General features: G+C 34.0%; 1 protein-coding gene across 2 annotated transcripts in view; it reads left to right on the forward strand.

Moving 5' to 3' along the window:
- The window catches only part of TBC1D19 (TBC1 domain family member 19), a 162,127-nt gene that overhangs the window by 134,431 nt on the left and 2,923 nt on the right, over positions 1-24,773 (forward strand). For both annotated transcript variants that reach the window (XM_025385502.1, XM_025385503.1), the window contains 4 exons: positions 9,287-9,319; positions 13,102-13,211; positions 15,420-15,511; positions 21,318-21,433. In XM_025385502.1, the coding sequence (XP_025241287.1) occupies positions 9,287-9,319; positions 13,102-13,211; positions 15,420-15,511; positions 21,318-21,433 (351 nt within the window). The remainder of the gene's footprint in view (positions 1-9,286; positions 9,320-13,101; positions 13,212-15,419; positions 15,512-21,317; positions 21,434-24,773) is intronic.

The raw sequence follows: 24,773 nt of genomic DNA on the forward strand, positions 1-24,773 counted from the left end.
CCATCTCAGCCCCCTAAATTTCTGGGATTATAAGTGCGAACCACCATGCCCAACCCTGATTAATACTTCTAAATGATCATCCTGTCTACTGTGTAGAATAAAAGTGTCACTAGAATGTAAGCTCCAAGAGAACAAGGACCTTAATAGTTTTGGTGACCAACATATCTAGCACCTAGAATCATGCATGGCATAAAGTCTGTGCTCAGGAAACACTATTGATTAAGTGAGGGAATGAATAAGAGAATGAACACAGAATACAGAGGAATAAGAATGGAAGCAAGGAAACCAGACTTGTAGGAAAAATACACATATATCTGAATGACTTAGTTACAAATGATAAACAACCATCATAAATTTGTTAATACCATTTGTTTCCCACATGACAGAAGAAAACAGTTGTCAGTGAATATTGGGTAGGGGAGTTTCAGGACTCTAGAGCGGTAATTCTCAACCAGGGGCAATTCTTCCAACACACACACACACACACACACACACACACACACACACCAGGAAACATTTGGCAATGTCTGAAGACATTTTTGGTTGTCAGCCAGGGGAGAGGGATGCTGATAAATATCCTATGGTACACTGGACAGCCCCTTACAACAAAGATTAGATAAGGCTCTTAGAAGAAAAATAATCAAAGTACATCATTTTAAATCTTCTTGCAAGTATCAGATTAATAGTGTAGTTTGTCAACCATATTAATTAAATAAATTTAAAATATCTCATACTCTAAAATTCATTTGAGGTATAACTTTAGACTTCAATGAAAACCTCATTAAAATTTTAACATAAGATTTTCAGATTGATATTTAAGTACGGTTATGTTCTGATGTTTTGTGAAATTTTAACTACTGAAATAAAGTAACAAAACCATAATGTGACATTCTAATTCAGAAAGATAATGGAAATAACTAGAAAACAATTTAATCATTGTCCCAATCTCTATTCTTACTGACCTGTAGGCTACATGTGGAATGAGAATAAACAGAGGAAACGATTACTTCAACAAATGAATTAAATAAACTGTACTAACTAATAATATGCTTTCAACTGGGGTGAAGTTGAAGTGAATCAGATGGGCAAGTTATGATACAACAATAAATGCTAAGTATTAATAGAGACAATGAGGAAATGAAGAGAAAATATTTAATAAGTGTAAAGCATGTTAATATTTGGGGGGTATTTTCTGAGTCATATTTACTATTTATATCTCATCTAGTTCAAGATTTATTTTAGTTGACAATGTTTGCCATTCTGAACTTTGTCAAAGGCCCATAAATCATCACTTTATAAAGTTATTCACATTGAATGGAATAGGCAGTTAATATTTTAGACTTTCTTCAGATGCATAAGGAAAGGCTAGAATCTGAAAATAATTACTCATAGCAGACTTGTAGAACTCTGAGGCCAAACATGAGATGTGCCCCAAGCATCCTGACGCCTGTTGGAAACATGCTCTTGGGTGGTAGCCAGGTGAATGAAACTTGACCCTTGAAAGGCTGAAGTGATGAGAGGCAAAGGGAAGGATTTTGAAAAACTAGCCAAGAACATGACAACCCCTAAGATCAAAGAAATGTTCTAGGTGGTATGCACCCTACAGTGTTAATGGATTCTTCACTGCCTCTTATGCCTCCGGATTTTGTTTGTCAGAATCTGACTCGTCCTTCAACAAAGCAGACTGTGTAGCCTTTTTTTGGAGCCTTAAGCCCAGGCTAATCTTGGATTAGCTGAAGTGTACCTTTATCTGATACTGGCAAAAAAAGATTTTCTTAGGTTTAAGCTGATATGTAAATGTGGAACTTTCCCTTCTGGGAACATAAAATAGCTATGGGTTATTGAGCATCTGCTGTGGACTAAACACTGGCACACTTTAAATAAATTAACTCTGTTGTGCTTTGTAGTGCAACCCAATGAAGTTGATCTTGTTTATCTCCATTTTCAGAAATGAAAATATGGTTTCAGCAAGGGTTTGTAACTTGCCCAGAGTCACACAGGATTCAAATTCATGTCTGTATAACTTCATTGGTCATTTATTCTTTCAACATTGAGTTATCAAGAGCCCTCTATCCTGTATCTTAATTACTTATTTATAAATTTTATATTTTAGTATTTTATTTGTAAAACTTGATTATATTTATAAATGCTCAAATTTCCATGATTAACAACATTTACTGAGCATCTCACCTGCGGAACACACTGTGCTGGATGCTGAAGATAATACACAATATGAAATATAGTTATTTCTTCAAATAGCTTGTAGCCTAGCTACTTAAAGAGAAGCTATAGATTTCAGAACCTGGGGGAAATGTAGTAAAAGTGGTTAAACATGACTCATCTTAATACTTGCATCCCTTTTTGCTGCTTCGTAGTTCACTAATTAATTTATTGTAAGCTTCCTTATTAAAAGTGCCTCGTCCTAACTAGGGTATTCTTACACTTAGCAGATCCTTAATAAATATTTTTATAAGACAAAAATAATGATAATAATAATGTCTTCATTTCTGACTACCTTAGCCACTTGTTGAAATGTTTCTGCAGTGCAGTGGCTTAGAAGAGGAAGGCAAAAGTGTTTTTTAAGTAAGACTGTCAGGTTTTTATATAATAGCAATCTGCTTTGAGATTTAGTATTTAGAAAGATATAATATGTACTTACACTTTTATAAGGCATCAAAATATGCGTTCTATTTATTAACTTATTTTTCTCTCTGAGTTTTTCTTTCACGTGTCAACATGTTTATTGTAGAAAAGTTAGAAAAGACAGATAAACTTTGTAATTATTTGTTAAAAGTTTATAATTAGTAAAGGAAATAACATGAAACAGCAGAGGCAGAAGGAAGGTAAAAAAAGATTGGTGGAAGAAAAAGAGACTCAACCAAAGAATATAGAGAAAGACTTGAAGAAGAGATGTTTTTTGAGCTCTCCTTCTAGATGTTCCCTGAAACTGAAGCTGGTGGCTATAGTGTCATTGGGAATATTGACCTTCTAATCTGGTTTTTAATTTTTTTAGTTGCTAGAATGCAAAGGGCCTTTAAGTTGTTAAAAAGTCTTACTATTAGAAAATCTTGATAGGTACTGTTTCTTCAAGTCTCACAAATTTTTCCGCATTTCCTCTAGACTTAATTGTTAACATCTAATTTTAGAGTTAGATGATACATCAGAGGCAATCATAGCCCCTTTGTGTGTCAGGCAGGTTACTGAAGCTCAGGAGGTTTGATGACGTTCCTCACATTACCCTTAGGAATTGTGTTAAGCCCACAATTGAACTTTGATCTCCTAACTAGAGACCAATACTTCTCTTGCTGCTTCTGTATCTATGATTTACTCATCTCTTCATTCTGCAAAGATGTATATCATCAACTATGTATGTGGCACCATGAGTTGTATACACAGATGAATAAAATGTATTTCCTATCCTCAGGAACAATCTGTTAAACAGCTAATTATAACACAAAACACAGTGAAATCATAGTGTTGGAAATATGAACAAAGTGCCATGAGAATGCAGAAGAATGAGCATTTAATTATGATTAAGAGATCAGGAAATGTTTGTCTGAGGTTATAGCTGACCTTAGTAAGGTTTTGATGGCTAAGTAGGATAAAGAATTAGGATAAAGAATTATCAAGTTCAGAGCTATCAAACTGTGATGATACTGGTGATGATAAATAATCTGGTGTGACTGTACCACAGAGAGTATGGAGTTAGGAGAGTATGCCAAGGGGAGGCAGATGTAGCTCAGGTTGCAGGACATAATCATGAATGTTTAAGGCCAGATCAAAGGTCTTGAATTTACTGTGTATACACTTAGCCTATATTACAAGGCTAGAGTGTGATCTCTATAAATACAGGGACAATGTCATATTTATTTTAATATCTCCAGAGGCTTCAGAGTAGGTTTTTAAGTATTTGTTAATTAGGTGAGTAGGAGCTCAGCAAATATTCGGTAGATGGATAAATAGTGGTAAATCCTCAATGGATGTAAAGATCTTTTTCATGGTCTTACTAATATTTTTGAAAGATAAGTTGAGCTCTCTAATTTTAAAAATTGGTTAGAGACCTGAGAGTTTGGAGGAAAGGATACCAATTAGGAGGCTCTTACAGAACCATAGGTAAGAGCTTATTAGGGACAGAATTCTGATCATGGCAGTAGGGAAGGAAATAAAAGGTTAGAAAATAATAGTGGTAGACTCCCTACAGATGCATATATTCATTCTGCAAGCCTTTATTGAGTACCTGTTATATTCTGGGCACTGTGCTTGGTCTCTGGATATAGAGATACATGAATAAAAAACAGTTCCTATGCTCAAAGGATTTATTCTACTGGGAGAGAAAAAAATAAAAAATGATTAAATGACAGTAAGATAGGGGAAGGAATACAGTTAAGTACTGATTTTGTATCAAACATTGTGCTAATCATATTGCATATATAATAATATTTAATCCTCACCACCTCATTGGTATTGTTCCCACTTGATTAATGAAGGCAAGTTTCTCTCCAACCTTTGCTGGGCCCAGAGCAGGAGTACAAATAGAGGCCCACCTACCATAAGTCAAAATATTTAAAAGTTATAAATTAGACTCATAAACTGATAAAGACTACTCTATTTTCTTTCCTTGATACATATACTTTGATAACAATCTGGAAGGCGAGGTTTGAATTCAGAATTTTCCGACTCTTCATCCATCCCTAGCCTGTGGTATCCCCACCCACTTCTCATCTGTGGCTCCACTTCACACCTTGGACAGGCTTCATGGACAGAAGCCTGTAGGTCCAACCTCTGTTCACAGCTTCCACAAATAGCCAGCCTTTGGCCACCTCTCTGTCCCGAGGTATACACATTTATCAGGAGGTGTATACCTTCTCTTCTCTTCTCTACCCCACCAAAGAGAACATGCAGGCCCTGGAAGTTGTCTTAGGAGCCTTTGGGCTCAGAATTTCAGAGTCTTGGGTACCTGGGATGTGGTCTGGAAGAAACATGGGCTCTGGGTAAGGGGTACAGCCGGAGGGGGGTCACAGAGCCTTCAGCTCAAGCTACTGTGCCTTAGTCTAAAAGCAGTTATGGATGAGGAAGCAGGTTAAGTAACATACCTAAGCGTACACAGGTAGAAAGTGCTAGAGTCAGAACTGCACAGTGAGACGGAGTAGTACCTCAATCAATGAGGACAAATCAACTGAAACATGAGGATTGATTAATGAATTGCTTGGGAGGGAGGGATCAAGGCTATCAGGGAGATCTTTCTAGGAAGATTGTTGTTTAAAGTTGTGAAGGAGCAGGGCAGGGACAGGGCCAGAGGTAGAGGAGAACATTGCCTATAGCCCTTGTCCTGCACGCAGAGGCTGAAGGGGTGGCGATCAATTTGGAGAGATTAGAGCAGTGCTTGTGGGGTACAGAGGAGGAATGAAGACTGAAGAGTTAAGTGGTGGTTATCCAAAAGGGACAGGAGAGATACATAATCACATTTAGGTATAAGGGCTAAGGGAGAACAAGAGAGCAAAAATGACTCAAAAGTTTCTTCCCTGAATGACTAGGGAGTTGGTGAGTCATTTACAAAAATAGAGACCAGAAGGAGCCTGAGGATACTGGGCTTTTAAAGTCAGTATTATGGGTTGATAATGAGAATACTGGTAAAGCGAGAGAGAAAACAAGTATACAGAGTCTTGGAGCTATATCGAAGGAGTTCACAGAAGAGAGGACTGCCAGAAACAAAACAAACACTCACAAAAAACTGAGCAGCAAAAGTTTCTGTGGGACAAGAAGCCTGATCTGCTTAGTGTCATCAATGCGATGGTAGACCCAAGTTTGAGTGTGAGGCCATTAAGTACAACATACAAAGAAGGGAAACCCCTGGATTTAGCAATCAGAAGTTACATCCGTAGGGATGGGAAACCATTTGCAAGCATTTGAAGATACGTAATAAGGAAGTAGAGAAGGTGAATATAGATAGTTTTAAAAAAAATTAAGCCTGGCTTCAAGAAAATGAGTGAGATTAGAGATGTGTTTGATGGGAAAGTAGGATCTGGGAAAAAAATTGACTACTACTTCTTCCTTCTTCCTTCCTTCCTATTTTTTCTTCTTCTTTCTTATTTCTTCTTATTATTATGTATAAGAATATTTGTAACATCCCTGGCTGAAAGGATGCAGTGAAATAGGAAAGACTAAGGATATGATTACTTTGATAAGATACACCCACCCCTTGCCTCTACTCTGCTTCATTAGAGGAGTAAAGAGCAGATCCCACCACTATCCAGCTGAAGACCAGCTGTCCTCAGTAAAGGTAACCCCATTTATGACAATCATCACATGAAGCTACGGCTTCCAGGTCACCCTTATCAGGTGATTCTCACCTCCACAGCTTCAGGCCTCTTTTATCAGTAAGTCCTCCTCCGCCCTAGCCTGGCCTTGTCCTCCTTCTCTCCATTATTTTTCTTCATAGCACTTATTACTATCTGACATATATTCACTTATTTTTATTATGGTTGTTTTGTCCCTGATAAAATGGCAGCTACAGTTCTTAGAACAGTGTCTGGCACATCGCAGGGACACAGCACATGCGTGTGGAATGATGCACGTGCAGCAAGGAGGAAGGGACGGTTGATGGGGCAGGAGTCCAAAGCAGGGTTTGGCAGACTTTTCCTTTAACCACTCAGATGGTAAATATGTCACGTTTTGCTGGCCACAAGCAGTCCGTGTCCCGTATTATTCTTTGTTGTTTTTGAAATAATCCTTTAAAATATGTAAAAGCCATTCTTAGCTGACAGGCCACACATAAACAAGCTGCAAACCTGACCGCTGCTTGCCAGTCACTGTGAAAGTCAAGGAAACAAGATTTAGAGCACAGATGAAGATGTTGGGTGAAAAAGAAAATGTATACATCCTCCTCTGGACTGTAAGTGAGAAAACAGATGAAATATGAAGAATAGACAAAGGAAGGAGTCCATGTCAGTGGCGTCAGCCTCCTAGTGAGGAGAAAGTGAAGTCTACAATTAAGTGTTAAACACTTGAAAAGGGAGGAAATTTTGAAAGAATGGGATGGCTAATCATATAGAGAGGAATAAGAAAACTGATACACAACATAAGATTCAGCAGAAGTTGGAGAACATGAATCTGTGTGCTAGAAGACTAGAGAAAATGTCGATCCTGAGAATTTTAACTTGTGAGCTTAAAGCAGTGCTGCACAAAATTCTGCACATGGTTGGCCTGGCGTACCAGTTCAGAATAATTTGGTGCTTCTCATACTATTTTTGATAAAATTGCTTCTAGAAACAACAAAGAAGTATGAACTAACTTGTAAATGATAACATCAACAATTAACATTTGTTTATTAATAAATAATAGCCTAAGCGATTTAAGTAAATAGTGTAGGCCCTAAGCTATTTATTAATGGCTAAGCTACAACTGTTATCTCATTTAATCATATTACGTGAGTTCTAGTGTTATCTCTGATTTACAGATGAGGAAACTAAAGCTTAGAGAAGTTAAGAGACTTACGCAAAGACACACACACACATACACACACACACAAACACTCTTAAGTGACAGAACCAGATGAACACAACCGAGTCTGTCTGACATCCAGTCCATGCCCTTATCGCAATAGGGTGCTGATAATGCATTGATATCAATATGAAAGGAGTTTCTACTGATAGTTCTAGTCTTCACACTGTCATGTTCAGCATTTTTATATTGCTTTTGATGAGGACATGTATACTTATCAAATTTTTCAGTTTTGTAGAATCAAGAAAACTAGAGAATGCATTAGATAACCGAATAAGAATTCAGGATTATTATCTCTAACTGGAGTGGTTCACCAAAGAAGAAATGTAATAGAGATAAAAATATAACCCTTTACTGAGGTCCAGGAACAACTGTCCAAGTACACTGTCTTAGCTGTTGGGTGTCTAGGGAGGAAAAATGATTAGAGATTTTAGTCACCTCACTTTAAGGATTGCACTGAACTGTAACTTGTTCAGAAGAAAATAAAATAGGGAAGCTGTTCAAGACCACCTTCTCTAAGGAAAAATTAAAGAAACTCATAAAGTCTTGGAGCAAGAAATCGTGATGGTGATGGGGCAGGAGACAGAGTAGTGTCTTCAAATATTTCTGAACGTTTTCACACAGAAGATAAATTAGATTTCTTCCATGTGACCTTTGTGGTCAGAACTAAGAATAATAAGTAGAAATTTCAGGGAGCCAGAGTTTGGCTCACTCTGAGAAAATAGCTCCTTCCAAATTAAACCCATTCAAAATTGTAATGAGTTGCATTGGTAATTAATGCTTCGGCTATTGCTGGACATGTTTTAAACTGCGACTGAACTATCATTTATTATAACTCACTCTGTATGACCTCTAAAGCCCCTGCCAGCACAAAATTTTTGCCTATGAACATGTCAGATGAATAAAGCATTTCTATATTATTTTTCAAAAATGTAACTTAGCAGCTTTCTTCTGTGCTGTGTTTGCAACCTGATTTAGTAGTGTTAGCTATATGGTGGTATATATTACAAAACTTCTGTTTTGAACTAAGCTGTACAAATTCAAATTTTTTACTTGGAATGTGAGAAGATGTTTAGCACACCAAGTTAGGCTTCGAGTATTTTTTGAAAAGGATGTGTACTTTACTTCTGTATAATTATTGCCAAAGATTATACTGAATTTGTATCATATTTCTGCCAATATTTCTTCTAAAGCCATATCCCATGATTAATTTTCAGTTAGTTTACTTAACACCCATAGTGTTTTCTGTAAAGCAAATGTTTTCAAGAAGTGCCTTGAAAAGCTCACTTATCTTTTAGCATATTTGATTCTAATATACACAGTGAAGTTGTTTCAGGAGGGACATAATCTATTGACTTTCTGAGACCATTATAATTAGTTCTTAAACTTAATTCTGTGATCTGTCTTGTTATGTTTTTGCCCTGTTGTTTTGTGTGTGTGTATATGTATATGTATGTGTATGTATATGTATGTGTACGTATGCGTATGTGTATATATACACACATACATATACACATATATATACACATATATATTCAGTTTTGATTTCTCAATATTATCAATAGAATATTAACTGGATATATGTTTTAAAGCCTCTAGTTTACTTTTCCGAAGGTATCAAAAATTTTTTTTATTGTTTACTATCACTAAGTCTTTCTGACATTTATGGACAAAGTTGAAGCAAAAAATAGAAAACCTTTATAGTTTCAGTTTTAATCCTTTAAAGCTTACCTGATAATCAGTAGGCCTACTACTTATTGAAAAAGAAATACTTTTTTTTTTTTAGGTGTTATCCCTTTTCATGGATTTTCAATGTATGGTAAGTTGGGCTTTAAAAACATCATAATGTACACCATAAAAACATACAGTGTTATCTGTCAATTTAAAAAATAATGACTGACAGATATAATTATTTTACTATAATAAGACTATAAAGGAAAGAATAAAGTGAAATACATGCTGGTTTCCCATAGGGGCTTAATTTTTTAAAATTACTGTTTTTATTACACGTTAAGGAAATCACCCACAAGTTATTATGAACATTTTAAAATGTTGAGTTTAGTAGGCCAGGTGTGTTGGCTCATGCTTGTAATCCCAGCATTTTGGGAGGCCTAGATGAGAGGATCACTTGAGGCCAGGAGTTCAAGCCCAGCCTGGTCAACATAGCGAGACCCTATCTAAAAAATAAAATAAAATGTTGAGTTTAGTATTTTTATATGTCCAATTTAAAAATGTTAAAAATAAGAGGTCACCGTAATTGGTTAGGTGGTGATTGCTTGACAGATTAGAATTAGAGTATACTGTGAAAATGGTCCTGTGGTTTACCATTTTTTAGTCCAATGGAAACTAGAGATACACGTTAATATTTAGCTCTAGTAGGTGTAAAATCAGATTGCTTAAATTCCTAAAGTAATTCTCTTAAGAGTTTTTTAAAAATAATAGGTCAGAAAGAATGCTAAGGAAGGGACAACACTGAGTTTGAGCTCATGATTTCTCCAGGCTACTGATATGCACAGCAACAATTACATCAGAGCATTCAGTTACCTGAGGTGCATGTGGGAGATGCATGTGCAGGCTTGAGAGCTCTGAGTGCCTCCAAGGCCTCATGTGTCATTAAATGAGGAATGCAAGAAGCTTATGAAGATTAACAAAAGCAAGAACTCTCTACACCTTAATGCCACTTAATTTTTAAGTTTTTAAGTGTTACATATAAACTTATTAAAGATTGTTGTCCCCTTTATTTCTACCCCTACCTTTAGAATGAACAGAAATACATTAATGTTTCGCCTTTGTACCAAGAATCTTCAGTAAACATTTTTCTTTGTAAACATCAGTGTTCAACATCAGATGGTCATGGTGAATGACATAACACTATCATTCAATGAAAAAGAGTCAAAGTACCTAGGGACTTTATGCTATACTTGGTGTTAGTGACAGGCTTGAATTATAGGGTACTCAGCTTTATTCTCTTGGGCAACCACAATTTCATAACATAATACGTAATGTTATAGTGACCTCACAGCATATTTCTCTTATAAATGTGAGGAATTTAAAATAGAAAGCCAAAAAAGATTAATAATATAAACTTTTACATCTAATAATAAAAATGTTCACCTTTTTATCTTTCTACTTTAGTAGTTCCAACTACAAAAATTTTTCAAGTAAATCATTTTTGGAAGTTGTACTTGAATGATTTGGAGGATACTTGATGTCATGAAAGTTTAAATATTTTAGAAAGATCTTCTGGTGTTTAAAATATATCATTGACTCAGCCTCTGCCTATTCACATTTATGATCATTTAAATAGGCTACAGTTTATACACCCAAGGGGAAAGCATTTGCTGACAATGATGCAAAATGTTTGATATAGAATTTATTTATACTATTTTAGAAAACTATTTTCAGCATCCACAAAAACTTTACCAGCAACCACTTATTTAGAACCAGTATACAAAAATAATCACAAATCATCCCTAAGGAACTCTAGTTAGTACTTTGCCATTTCAGTTTTAGTTACTATATTTCTTTAAAATTATAATACTTACCTCTTTTAAACATTGATACAGATCTTTAATGATAGGCTGTCATTAAAAAGGAAACCAAAAAGATAGTAATTTATTTAAAAATTTACTCAGAATTCTTCTGTAATTTTAAATACCTTCTGCTCTTCTATTTATGCAGATTAATGAAGTTTTATTGTAGGTGTATAGTATATTATGGTGTCATAAATTCCTACAGTATAGTCTTTAATTGGTTTAAAAGATAATTAGCTAAATTTATTTTTATGGAAGAACCAAATAGGGAAGGATGTTTAAAATTAAAAATTAAGTCATGTAGAATCTTTTTTACATATAATCTATAATGGACTAAAGCTTTTCCATTTCATAGCTATATAAAGGAATTCAACATAAACAACTGTGGCATCTTGAATAAAAACTAATTGTAAATTTCTTTTATATTGTGTATATTCATATAAAAGTGCTTATTTTAAGATTCTCTTTTCATTTCTTCACTGGAAATTTTTATTAATAATTATTGAATCCATAACATCTTCAGATTCAGGTTATAGGTTTTCACATATCAATATTTAAAAATTGGAGGAAAAAATTTGCATCATTTTTTTAAAATAAAGAAGTTCTAAACCTTCATCTTAGATTTATAATAATAGCATATATATTTGTACCACACTGTTGTTTCTTAGGTTGTTATTGCAATGAGAGCATGAGTTACTATTTGTAAATACATGAAATATCCTAATTTGGGCTATTTTTATAAGTAGCAATTTATTTAATAATAAAATAAGTTTTAAAATTTGTCTTGAAATAGACATACCTGTCTTTTTAAAATTTTTATATATAATATATATTGTATATACATTTTTCTATATATATACAAGTATTTATTTTTGTATGAATTTAGATATTTACCCCCAAAAGTGATTTCTCTTTTGCCTTCAGAAAAAATAAAAATTCTCACTTGCAATGCTAATTTTTAATGACTTATTTATCAGTAATACTGTGCATTGCCCTTTATCCCAGAAAATTGAACTTTTGTGTTTGAAAGAATTTAAAATATTTTACTATTTTTCCTTTTACTTTGTCAAAAAGAAGAGAGCTCAACTGGCCCACTGATTTCCTTGCTTACTTAGTGCTTACTGCCCTCAGAGCATTACCAACAGGGTACAGAGCCCCAGAAATTCTTACTTGTCCAATATATATTGTTTGAAATTACCCTGTAAGGCATTTTTTATTAAAATTAATATTTAAGTAATGCAGTTGTACCTATCCGCATTATAAATTTGTTTCTATGCTGCCTAAAATACTTGAGGCTTGAAAAGATGGAAAGCATGACCACCTTTGTCAGTGTAGAATAATCACATGCTCAGGTAGGTCTCCAATAGAAGATTAGGACTTTCTGACATTCAGCTGTGGGATGTCTGGTTGTGTTGACCCAGCTGTGCTTAATTGCTACAGACTGGGGGCAATCAATTCAACATTCATTAGAGAAATAAATCCTTTCTGCCTACAGATTGTTTTCAGTTGATGAATATATATGGGGATGTAGCGATAAAGACCAGTAGTGTACAGCTATTACTCAAAAATCTTTATTTTCAAATTGAATTAATTGAAGACCATGATTCTAAAAGTCACAAATCATCTATTTTACTTACCTGACTTCCAAAATTAAAACTTTTGAAATGTGGCCTGAATCCTTTGTGAGAGAAAGTGAACATAAGCTGCCTGGTTGTTACTTTCTTATTACTTCAATTTAAAAAAGGAGAGATTTGATTTATGTAGTTTTTATAAGTTATGTGGAATTTTTCATATTTCTGTATAATTCCATAATGTCATTCTTAGCCATCTGTTAAATTGGGATTATAATAGTTTGTAATATACTCCTTTCTTTATAATATTTAATGGCTGTTTGAACTTTATATGTGCATATATTCCCCTCTCAAAATGAAAAAAAGTAGTATGATTTTAAACTTGTCTATGAGTGTATATGATTACTATAAAATAGTGATTTATAATGTCATATTTTATAAATTTATCTTAAAATTTTAGTAGTTCTGCAGTATTATAAATTATTTTTTTCTTTCAGTTGCACCACTTTGTTTTCTATACCATGAACCTTCCAAACTGTATCAGATATTCCGTGAGATGTATGTGCGTTTTTTCTTCAGACTTCATTCCATCTCTTCTCATCCTTCTGTAAGTTCATAAGAAAAACTGGATCAAGTTAGGTTGGACTGTAATCTGTTCTTTCTTTCCGTTAAGAAAAAGTCATCTACTCAGATTCTAATGCAACACATTTTAATTTGTGATGTCAACCAGTGTGTTTTTATTGCAAAAATGACAAGATGAAATTGATATTTAACTATTTTGGTAATAATTTAAATGGAAAAAGTCTCTTGTCAACTACATTTAAATGATTTTTTTTTTTACATATTACAAGAATTAGAATGTCTGTATTATTATTCTTAACAAAGATGCCTACCTTCTTTTCTGATCTCTTATCTACGAGATGAAATAAATAATATATTATCTCTAGTGCTGTAGAAAAGTCTACAAAGCACTCAGGGTAGTTAGTGCTTGGCTCCTAGCAGGTGTTCTGTAAATAAATGGCTGTTGTTGTTATAATTATTATCATCATTCTTCTTTGTTAATGAAAATCAAACGTTGAATTGTCACTTGTTTGCCAATTTCATATTTGGCTAATTATCAGTTATAAAAGTACATATTTTCTTTGTATTCAATAAAATAATCCTTTGGCCTACAACCATAAGAATCAAGGAAAAGCATATATATAGGAGTTGAACATTTTAATCTGTTTTATTTTGGCTGTTCCTTTATCATATCTTTTTTTTTCCTTTCCCATAAACCTGACTAAGAGCAGTATTTATTTTATTTCAGTTATACTTTTTTTCCCCCTTTGGACCTGCTGTGGGTAACATGACTGCTACTCCAGGTGAAACATTCAATTGGAATATATGTCAGGGCTACTAAATTTCCCCAAAGAGGCAACTGTATTATTGCTATTAAATTAAATAGCTGTTCTTTATCCCCCCATTCTAAGGTTATGTATTCCTATTTCACCTTCCTCCATCTCCAGTTTTGCTCTCATACATTGCTAGTGAAAGTTGGCAAATCACAGAATTCCAGGATGTCACAGATAAACAAATGAAGCAACACCAGTTATCTTGGGTTTCTTATCTCTAAGAGAACTTGATTTTGTTCTTATCTTACCTTAATATTTAATCTGGAATAATCAGAAATATGACCAATAATTAAGATCAGTAATTCTTTTCTAATACTCATTCTAAGTATCGTATTTTTACTCTCATATTCTATGCCATTTTATGCTTCAGAGTTTAAAAAAACTGGCTGCATAGTACATACCCATGGTGTTCTCCCTGTGCAGAGCACTGAAGCCTGGCACTGGGCAACTCTGGGTATTTCTTCTTTATCTCTGTGCTGGTGGCCCTGGGTGTCCTTTTTCAGTGAATTGATTGAGTCAGTCCTGCCCCTCTCCTTTTTTTTTTGATTCAGTGGAGTGAAAACTTACAGGCAGTCACCTCCTTTTTCAGCTTGCAGCCAGACTGAATTATTTGGAACCATGACAGTCTTTTTTTCTTTAGAAATGCAAAAAGAGGTTTAAAAATTCCTTACAAAGATCAACTCTGAGGAATGCTAAGCTGCAAGAAAGACTTTATTCAGAGTTGCCAAATAATAAATGTACTTGAAAAACCATCTGCTTAAATTGATTAAGTTTTGTACTTCACAAATAATGCCCTTTTAAAAACAATAGATTTTAGTTTTAAAAAAATATGTGTATACTAAGTAATCAAACATTCTTGTTCAATAATTTCCTGATGCAAATTTCAAGCAGCTAGCTGCTAGTCTTTTCCTGGGGGTAGATTTCAAAGAAAGAGTGAGAAAAGCAGGCGATGTTTTCCCTAGTGAGTGAGGCTGGAGGGGAAGGGACATATGGAGGGAGAATGAAGGTGGCTATATAGCACTAGGGAAATAACTGGAAACTGGAATGCATTCAGATAAAAACTAATTTTGCTGAGGTTAAGTAATAATACGTGGCTTGCAAAGTGGCAAGTTTTCTGTAAGGTGATGTTTTCCTTGGACTCTCCACATATTACATACTGGTTTATGTGGGGAGCATATTGTGTGAAAAGGGAGGCTCCTTAACATATCTGTATGTGTGAGTATAAATAAAGAGAAATAAAGTTTATGTTTAAACACAATGTTAGAGAGCCATTAATACATTTCCTGTTTTTGACTCTTAAACAGTATAAAGAATATTTATGTTGATAGTCTTTCTCATTTTCCATTTGAATAATTTGTTGGCATAGTTAATTTTTAAATATTAAAATATCTATTTCTCTTATGATTCATTATTATATCCAGGGTATTGTGTCACTCTGTCTGCTGTTTGAAACTCTTCTTCAAACTTACCTTCCCCAACTCTTTTATCATCTACGAGAAATTGGGGCTCAACCGTGAGTACTTTTCTCTCCTAATTGAAGAATAGATAGTTTCACAGAAAGCTCTTTTTTCTTCATTGTAGAGCACTTGCAAAGATGTAATTTTTCAGAGAAATTAAGCTAACAATTTTCCTAATAAAACTATAATTATCAAGTAGTAAATTGTAATGACATTGTGCCAAAAATTCTTGAAAGAATTACCAAAATCCTAACAAAGTCTTCTTTACTAGGATTTTTGTGTCTGGTACAAGAGTCACCAAAATAAACCAATTTCTATTCATAATGAAAGGTGTCAGCCAAAACTGAAGCAAACATTTGTGGAAACAAATAATACCTGAAAAATGTGATCATACCAAACTTAAGTCAGTATAGGCCACAGTTATCAGAGAATTACCTATGAAAACTATAGAAGTTCAAGTTGGCTGTCTTTTGTTAAAGGAAAGCAAATCGGGTACCTATTAATGGTTGTACACTGTGATTTCTCCTTCCTAAAATTTGAATTTTGTTCATTGGTCGCAGTATGAGTTATAAGTGAATATGTATAGTATCTCTGGACTTCAAGATTATTGGTTTTCTCTCTCTCTCTTTTAAAACAACAGTGTCTAAAGCAAGAGAAATTTCCAAATGATTTATCAATGTTTTCTTCCTGTCTTATCTGTGCAGCTATTTTCTCCTATTAAAGAGGGTATATTTGAAAAAAGTATTAACTCCTTGAGGCCACAAAAGAAGTTAGTGGGAAATAGAATAGTATAGTATTTGTCTTCTCCACTCTTGAATCCATAGCAAATAGATAGCTGAGTGGGTGGAAATTTAATCCAGATTCAAATTCCATTTCTGTTAAGCTTTGTAATCCTGGTGAAGTTTTTTAATTTATCAAAGCCTCAATTTCTTTATGTTAAGATAATTCAGTTTATTTATCTTAAAAATCAAGAGAATTAGTACCTTGCAGAGTTGTTTAAAGATTGAATGATTATAAAGATGGAGATAGCAATCAAGATGGAAATAGAGATAGATAGGTATATAATCTCGTTTTTATAAAGTACCATTGAATTTCAGCCATCTTAGAGATGGCCTTTATAAAATAATACCTCATATCATCCATTGATAATACTGAGCGGATACCCTTTCCTTTGTAGCCATTAAAAAATAAAATTCTATTCATGATTCAGAAGTATTTTATATGAGCATAAGACTTTCATTCTTAAACTTGTAGTAAATTGACTTCTTTATGCTATTGTGAAATGAACATTGGAGTATAAGTAGGGTTTTCTTTACCAGGATGAAGACATTTAGTTCATTACTAGAAACTAAAATGGTATTTTTTCTAGCCTATTTATATACTTTACTTATTAAAAGAAATAAATTTATTTCAATGACATGATAAACATTAAAATTCCTATGTAGGAAAATTGTAAAAATTCTAATTGTCAAGGTAGAAATCATTTTTTTAAAAACTGAAGCTTTTGGAAGCTTTTTAACTTTGAATTTAATTTCTTTAATAGATACAGGACTACTTGGGTTATCTATTTCTTTTTGAATAAGCTTCAGTAGTTTATGTCTTTTACTAGGTTATCATATTTATAAACAAAGTTATTCATACTATTCTCTATGCTTAGCCTTTTTAATATTTCTAGGGTTAGTAGTGACATCATTTTTGTCATTCCTGATATTAGTAATTGTAATCTCCCATTTTTTCTTGATTATTCTGGCTACAGGTTTATCAATTTTATTCGTCTTTGAAAGAATCAGTTTTTTGTTCCATTGATTCTTTTTCTCTGTTGTTTTTCTGCTTCGATTTATTTCTACTCATATTTATTATTTTCTTCTTTTTGCTTGCATTAGATTTATTTTGCTCTTGTCTTTCTGCTTGTTTAAGGTGGAAGTTAGATCATTGATTTGGGGACCTTTCTTTTTTTCTAATATAAGCATTAATGTTACAGATTTCCTTCAAATTACCTCTTTACCTCCACCCAACAAATTTTGATATGTTATATTTTCATTTTTATTTAATTAGAAATGTTTTGTAATTTCTCCTGTGGTTTCCTCTTTGAATATGGGTTATGTAAAAGTATGTTGTTTAATTTCTAAATATTTGGAAAGATATCTTTCTTCGTTTATTTCTGTTTTAATTCTGTTGCAGTTAGACAACATGCTTCATATGATTTCAGTTTTTTTAAATGTGTTGAAGTTTGTTTTTGGATCCAGAACATGATCTGTCTTGGTCCATGTGCACCTGAAAAAACTTTGTATTCTGCAAGTATTGGGCAGAATGTCATATAAATGTCAAGGAAATCAAGTTTGTTAATAATGATGTTCAAACCTTGTATACACTTACTAATTTTCTGTCTACTTTTTCTATTGATTATCGAAAGAGGAATGTGAAAGGCTCTAATTATAATTGTGGATTTTGTCTCTGTCTTCCTTTAGTGCTGTATTTGTTTTTTTCTTCATGTATTTTGATGCTTTGATTTTAGGAGAATTGATCACTTTATTATTATATAATGTCCTGTTTTATTCCTAGTAATAAATCTACTATGTCTGATATTAATATAACCATTCCAGCTTTTTAAAAATTATAATTGCATGATATATTCTTTTCTGTTCTTTTACTTAACATATTATCAATATCTTTTTTTAAGTGGGTTTCTTGTTGAAAGTATAGTTGGGTCTTCCTATGTGGCAGTCTGTTTCTTAATTGGTATGTTTATACCATTTATATTTAATATAATTGATATTATTGAATTGAAATCAACTATCTTTCTAAATTTTTTTAGTTGTTCCATGTTCTCTTTATTCCTTTTTTCTCATTCTCTGCCTACTTTTGAATTGAACATTTTTTTATTCCATTTTATCTCCACTATTAGATTTTTATACTTTTTAAAGTATGTTTTTGATGGATGCCATGAGGTTTACAATATACTTCTTCTTTTCTTTTTTTTTTTTCTTGAGATGGAGTCTTGCTCTGTCGCCCAGGCTGGAGTGCAGTGACGCGATCTCGGCTCACTGCAACCTCACCTCCCTGGTTCAAGCAATTCCCCTGCCTCAGCCTCCCAAGTAGCTGGGATTATAGGTGCATGCCACCATGCGTGGCTAATTTTTTTTTTTTGTATTTCTAGTAGAGATGGGGTTTCACCAGGTTGGCCAGACTGGTCTTGGACTCCTGACCTCAGGCAATCTGCCTGCCTTGGCCTCCCAAAGTGCTGGGATTATAGGCGTGAGCCACTGCACCTAGCCAATATACTTCTTTAATTAATCACATTCTACCTTCAAATAAATTTCAGGCCTAGATGGCTTCACTGGCAAAATCTACCAAGCACTTCAGGAAGAAATGATATCAATCCTTATTTTTCTCTGGCTACTATCAAGATTTTTGTTTTCAGTTGTCACCACTTTGATTATTCTATATCTAGGCATAGATTTCTTTGGATTTATCCTTTTGGGAGTTTGCTAAGCTTAAATTTATAAGTTTATGTTTTTTGACAAATTTGGAAGTTTTGACCCATTATTCCTTTAAATATTTTTTTGTGCACCATACTCATTCTTCTTTTCTTCTGGGATTCCAGTGACACAAATGTTGAAACTTTTGATATAAAAGAAAAAAAGAAGATGAAGAAAAATTAAGTTTATTATTTTCTCACAAGTCCTTGCAGGTCTATTTTTTTTTTCCATAGAGACAGGTTCTTGCTTTGTTGCTCAGGCTGGTCTCAAACTCCTGGCTTTAAGTATTCCTCCTGCCTCAGTCTCCCAAAGCACTGGGATTACAGCCATCACCACACACAGCACTTCACTTTTTCTTAATTCTTTTTCTGTATGGTGTAGATTGAACATTTTCTACTGATCTATAGTCAAATTCTCTGTCTCTTTCCTCCATCATTTTCGTTTTACTATTAGATCCCATCTGGTGAGATGTTTTTGTGTGGTTTTTCAGTTCTACAATTTTCATCTGGTTCTTCATACAAAACATATTGAACTGTACACTAATAAGGGTAATTTCTACTATACTGTAGTTTCCCCTTATCTGTGGGAGATATATTTCAAGACCCCCAGTGGATGCCTGAAACTGTGGATAGTACTGAGCCCTATATATACACCATGATGTTTTTCCCTATATATACATAACTATGATAAAGTTCAGTTTATAATTAGGCACAGCAAGAGATTTACAATAACTAATAATAAAATAGAGCAATTATAACAATATGCAAGCATCACTACTCTTACTCTTTGGGGCCATTATTAAGTAAAAAATAATAATAATAAGGGTTACTTGAACACAGGCGCTGTGATACCAGGACAGTCAACCTGATAACCAATGCAGCTTCTAAGTGACTAACGTGTGGGTAGCATGTGCAGCATGGATACACTGGACAAAGTGATGATTCATGTCTGGAGTGGGACCGTGTGAGCTTTCACCAGGCTACTCAGAACAGCACACAATTTAAAATTTATGGATTATCTTTGGAATTTTTCATTTAATATTCTTGGACTGTTGGTGACCACAGTTGGCTATGGATAACTGAAACCACAGAAAGTGAAACCATGGGGAGACGACTGTACATAAATTATAGCACAATAAACTTTATTTCTAAAAAGCTATGCTATGGTATTTCTATATTGGTGGGTGGGGATGTGTGGCACTATTCCTCAAATATGACACTATGAGAATTTGAGTAAAATGAACTAGCTGAAGTTAATAATTTTGACTTTAAATTCAAATGTATTTTGTAAGTTATTAAAATTCCAGTGGCCCAAAGTTTCTTTTGTATATATAAAGAGATATTCTAAGGCCACCCAAAAAGCTTAATTAGTCAATACTAGTGCCTATATGTACTTTGTTATATTAGAACAATAGTTAGACAGTATTGAGGAATTTCTGAAACTTGAGGATCTTTTTCAGTCTTAAGATAATTAATACAGTGACACCAACCAAGGCAACCTCTGGGTCCTTTTCTGTCCTTTAAGAGAATAGCACAGATGTTTATTGACATAATATGATAATTCCAGCAAGCAGTTTGGCTAGCACCTGTCAGGGACAGTCAAATGATATTAGATGCTAATAGATAATACAGAAATGTGAGGAACTAGTTGATCTCTTGAGGCACCAGGGCCAAAGAGTTCATTTCCTGATTTCAGAGATAAATTGTTATTGTAACATAACCTACTTGTAAGTAGTGAGATCTCATACATCTTGAATTTTTTTAGTGAAATAGAATTTAATTGAATTTTCTGGCTGATCTTTCAGAGTTCTATAACCTCCTAACTGAAATGAAGAGTTTGAAATCAGAAATCTGTTTCTAATGTCTCATAGCTTTAAAACTATTTTTGTCCTTATACTTGTTATTTTATTTTATTCATCTTATATAGCCATTTGACTGAAATGTAGAAAATAATTTATTAAATTGAGAAAATATGAAGGCATTGAACAATCTTTCAAGTATTTTGAATAAAAATTCAAATTATTTTGGATTGCCTGGAATTAAGACTATCAGAAGGTCAGCTCATTGATAGCTAAGTAGTATACACTCTAAAAAACAGAATATAGAAGTGGGTTTTATAAAGGCTGACTTCTAGAATAAAGGAGGACCCAGCATGTGTAATTCTTCCTCTTAATACTTTGAGACCACTAATTTGAGGACTTACGGTTTCTCATCACTGCACTTTTGCAGCTTTCAAGAAAGTACTTAAGTTTTAAATGCCCAGGTTATTTCTAAGACTCTTGAAAGAGTTACCTTAACAATAGAATTGGTTGGGTTCTTCTGATATTGCATTTTCATAAGAAAATTTCAGTGGTAAATTAATTTTTATTTTTCCTTGCTTATAGACTTCGTATATCATTTAAGTGGATGGTTCGAGCTTTCTCTGGATACTTAGCTACAGATCAGCTCTTGCTTTTATGGGATAGAATCCTAGGATACAACTCTCTGGAAATTCTTGCTGGTAAGAGTAAATGCTTGTTTGTAAAACACGTGCTGTTTCTATAATAAGGTCCCTTTTCTTCCTAACATTCACCACCTGTAACTGGAATTTATTTGTCATTTCTAATGCATGAACAATTAATAGATATATCTGGCTTTGAAGATAAGTACCAACAAAAACTGCAGTCTTGATATTTTTATGTAACTGCACAATACCAGCCTACTTCTAGTCTTTCTTCCCAGCTCCCAGGAAAGTTCATTTTCCCTTCCCTTTCCGTCTCCCCTTTTAGTCCAGCTAGGTCTCACTATCTCCCAGCACCTATGAGGTCTGTGCAGCAGAGTGTAGATATACTTCCCTTCTCCTCTGGACTCCCCTGCTACCTTAGCAGTCTGTTCTTTGCCCCATCTCAACACCTAAGATCCAAACTGAGGCTAAGCCTCCCTGCATGGCTGAAACCTCAGCTCTTCTGTGTCTGTTTATAAAAGAAGTTAAAACCTTTTCCTTTTTGCTAACAGTCTCTGACTTCCTCCCTGGTGGCTGAGTTTCCCCTTTTATTCTCTCAGGCCAAAAACTATTTCATCTTTTTTTTCAGGAAGTCACAAATTTATCTTTTATTTAATAATTAAGCAGTTCTTACAACAGATGTATGCCCAAGGCAATTATATGATTACAAAGAGGGCATATATTTCTAATTAATTCTATTATTTTGCTTCCCTTGTACACAATAGACTCAATTATTTTATTATTGAGATTATCAGGATATTCAAATAATAATTACAATGTTTTCACAATAGATAGGAATCAGAAAAGTTGGCAGAATGTTTCCATACCTTAAATTGATAGCATTATAAAATCACCTCTCTGGGCTGCTGTGGAAATAAAGCTTAGTTGAAGAAAAATATGATAGGAAGATTCTCTAGGTACCATATTAACATATTTGGGTTTTTTTTGTTTGTTTGGTTGTTTTTTTTTGAGACACTCTCACTCTGTCGCCCAAGCTGGGGTACAGTGGCATAATGTTGGCTCACTGCAACCTCTACTTCCTGGATTAATATTTTTAGCAACTTCTAGTTTTCTTCTCTCTCAATTTTTAAAAAAACCTGTACAAATATGAGTTAGGAAATAATGGTCTGCCCTCATTTCTTTTGGCTGAATGGCAGTAGCATATATAATCTAGCAAGAGAAGGAATCCTCAAGATTGTTGAGTATAACTTTTTCTAAACATTGTTTACGAGCTGTTCTTATCCTCTGTTGGGACACTTCAGTATTGGGCAATCCCTGCCTTACCTGGTGGCCCATTTCATTTCTGGATAATATGGCTTGTTAAAATGTACTCCTGTTAAACCAAGGTAATTATCATGTTCTCTCTACTCTCACATTTTTGCCTGTCCCCAAAGTCTTCTATTTTCCAAGCTAAGTAGCCTTGTTTTCTCCTGTCATTTCTCAAGTGAGAGAATTGTAGACTTTTAACCAAATGTCTGTCCTCTGAGTGTACCAGAAAATTTGAAGAGTACTGTGTATAGCACTCAGTATCATTTTTAAAGAGACATTAAAACATGTTTAAAAGGAGGGCTCAGTATAAGAAAATACTTTTTAATAATTAGGACTTTCAAAAAGTAGAATGGGTTCTTTAACTGTGATGTGAAGGGTCAAGAGGTTTCATACCTTGAAAGAAATGTTGAATTAGAAAACCTTCAAGCCCTCTTTCTATTTAAATTCTCTCATTCTGTGCCTTGTCACCCCTTAGCAAACTGAAGGAACAGAGAAATAAATGTATGTTGAATACTGTATTTGCTCTAAGCCAGGTACTCTTCTGTGAGCTCAACAATTAATGAAAAGGTTACTGAAGAATAGGTAGAAATGTAGTCTGCATTATTGCTTCCACCCATTTTCCCTGAGTGCTTTAAAAAAATCTACAGGGAAGAATTCTGGAACATCTAGAAATGGAACTAGACTGAAGGAAGCTCCCCTACCATGGAATTCAGATAAAGAACCACAGGGTAAACAATTTCATGTAAATGTATACAAATTAGTTTTGATTATTTCATATACCTTTGGTATGAGTATTTTGGAACCACATTTTTCTGATCAAGTGGGTTACTATGCAGTCTTGAGAAATGTCTTCATAAATGTCACTGGCTTTAATTGTGAATTAATTAGAGCCTTTTGAAGAACAGTTTAAAGCAAAGTTATCTTAATGTTCTTGATAGAATTGCTTAGAATTAAAGTAATAAGACCAAAAGAAAATACTAGAGCCTCTATATTTCATATGAAGCATAATTTCAGTTGAAAATATCCCAAAGTGTAGACCTTTCCTCCCTTGGCAAACAAGCCTGTCCTGTGGAAGGGCTGGGCAAACCAAACATGAAGCAGATGGAAAGGAACTTCTGTGATGTGACACCAAGATAAATAAAGGTTATGAGCACATAAGCATTTTGGATGCTGAGGTCAATTAGTGAACTGCTCTTTTTCCCCTTCTTATCTACCTTTGGAGAAACAGTTTTCCACTATGTAAAACTCTTTCCTGCTGGAGCAGAAAATTTGGCCAGCCTGTCAAGCTTTCAGCAACTATGTTCAATTATATACAAAAAAGGAAGTAGTAATCATATTCTTTAACGGCTAAAATGCCTGCACTATACAAAATATTATTCCAGATATTAGGAAGCTGTAAAAAATTGCTGGTCTACAGAAATAGTTTTCTTTGATATTCTTGTAAACATGAAACTCAGTGACTTTAAAGTATTCATGTTTTCTCCATTTCAGTTAAGGAGTAAATCCTTTGTTGCAGATCTCTTGTATCTCCTGTTACATATTCACTAACTGCAGCTGACTTGACTTTTTAAAATTTTACCATTCCCATCTTTTTCTCCAGAATTTTTCTCTCTAAGGAGTTCTAATGCTTTTTTGCTCGACTGTCCAAAATCTCTTGTCCGTTAGAAAAGTGCCTGTGCTTCCCAGTCACTGGTTGCACTTGGCCTTTATCTGGGGAAATTAAGAGGCCTTGCTGCTGACTTCTGTTCCTCAGGCACAATGACCAGGACCACTGTAGCAGCATCCTTCATGCCATCTCTGGAAAGTCATTCTGATAGACAGCAGAGCCAATGATTCTTAGGAAAGCACACAGATTATCATGTCAGAGATGAGTGGTTGCTGCTTACTTTCAGCCTCAATAGTGTCTTCACATAGTGGTTAGATGCACAACTCCAGAGCCAAGGTTGAGTATTGGCTTTACTGTTTTCTACGTGTCACCCCACTCACTATGCTTCACTCTCTGTATTAGTAAAATGGGCTATTAATAGTATTTAACTCACAGAATTGGTATGAGAATTACTTATTCTCTTTGTAAAAATGTATTTTAAAA

Source organism: Theropithecus gelada, chromosome 5, assembly GCF_003255815.1.
Source record: "Theropithecus gelada isolate Dixy chromosome 5, Tgel_1.0, whole genome shotgun sequence".
NCBI lineage: Eukaryota > Metazoa > Chordata > Mammalia > Primates > Cercopithecidae > Theropithecus > Theropithecus gelada.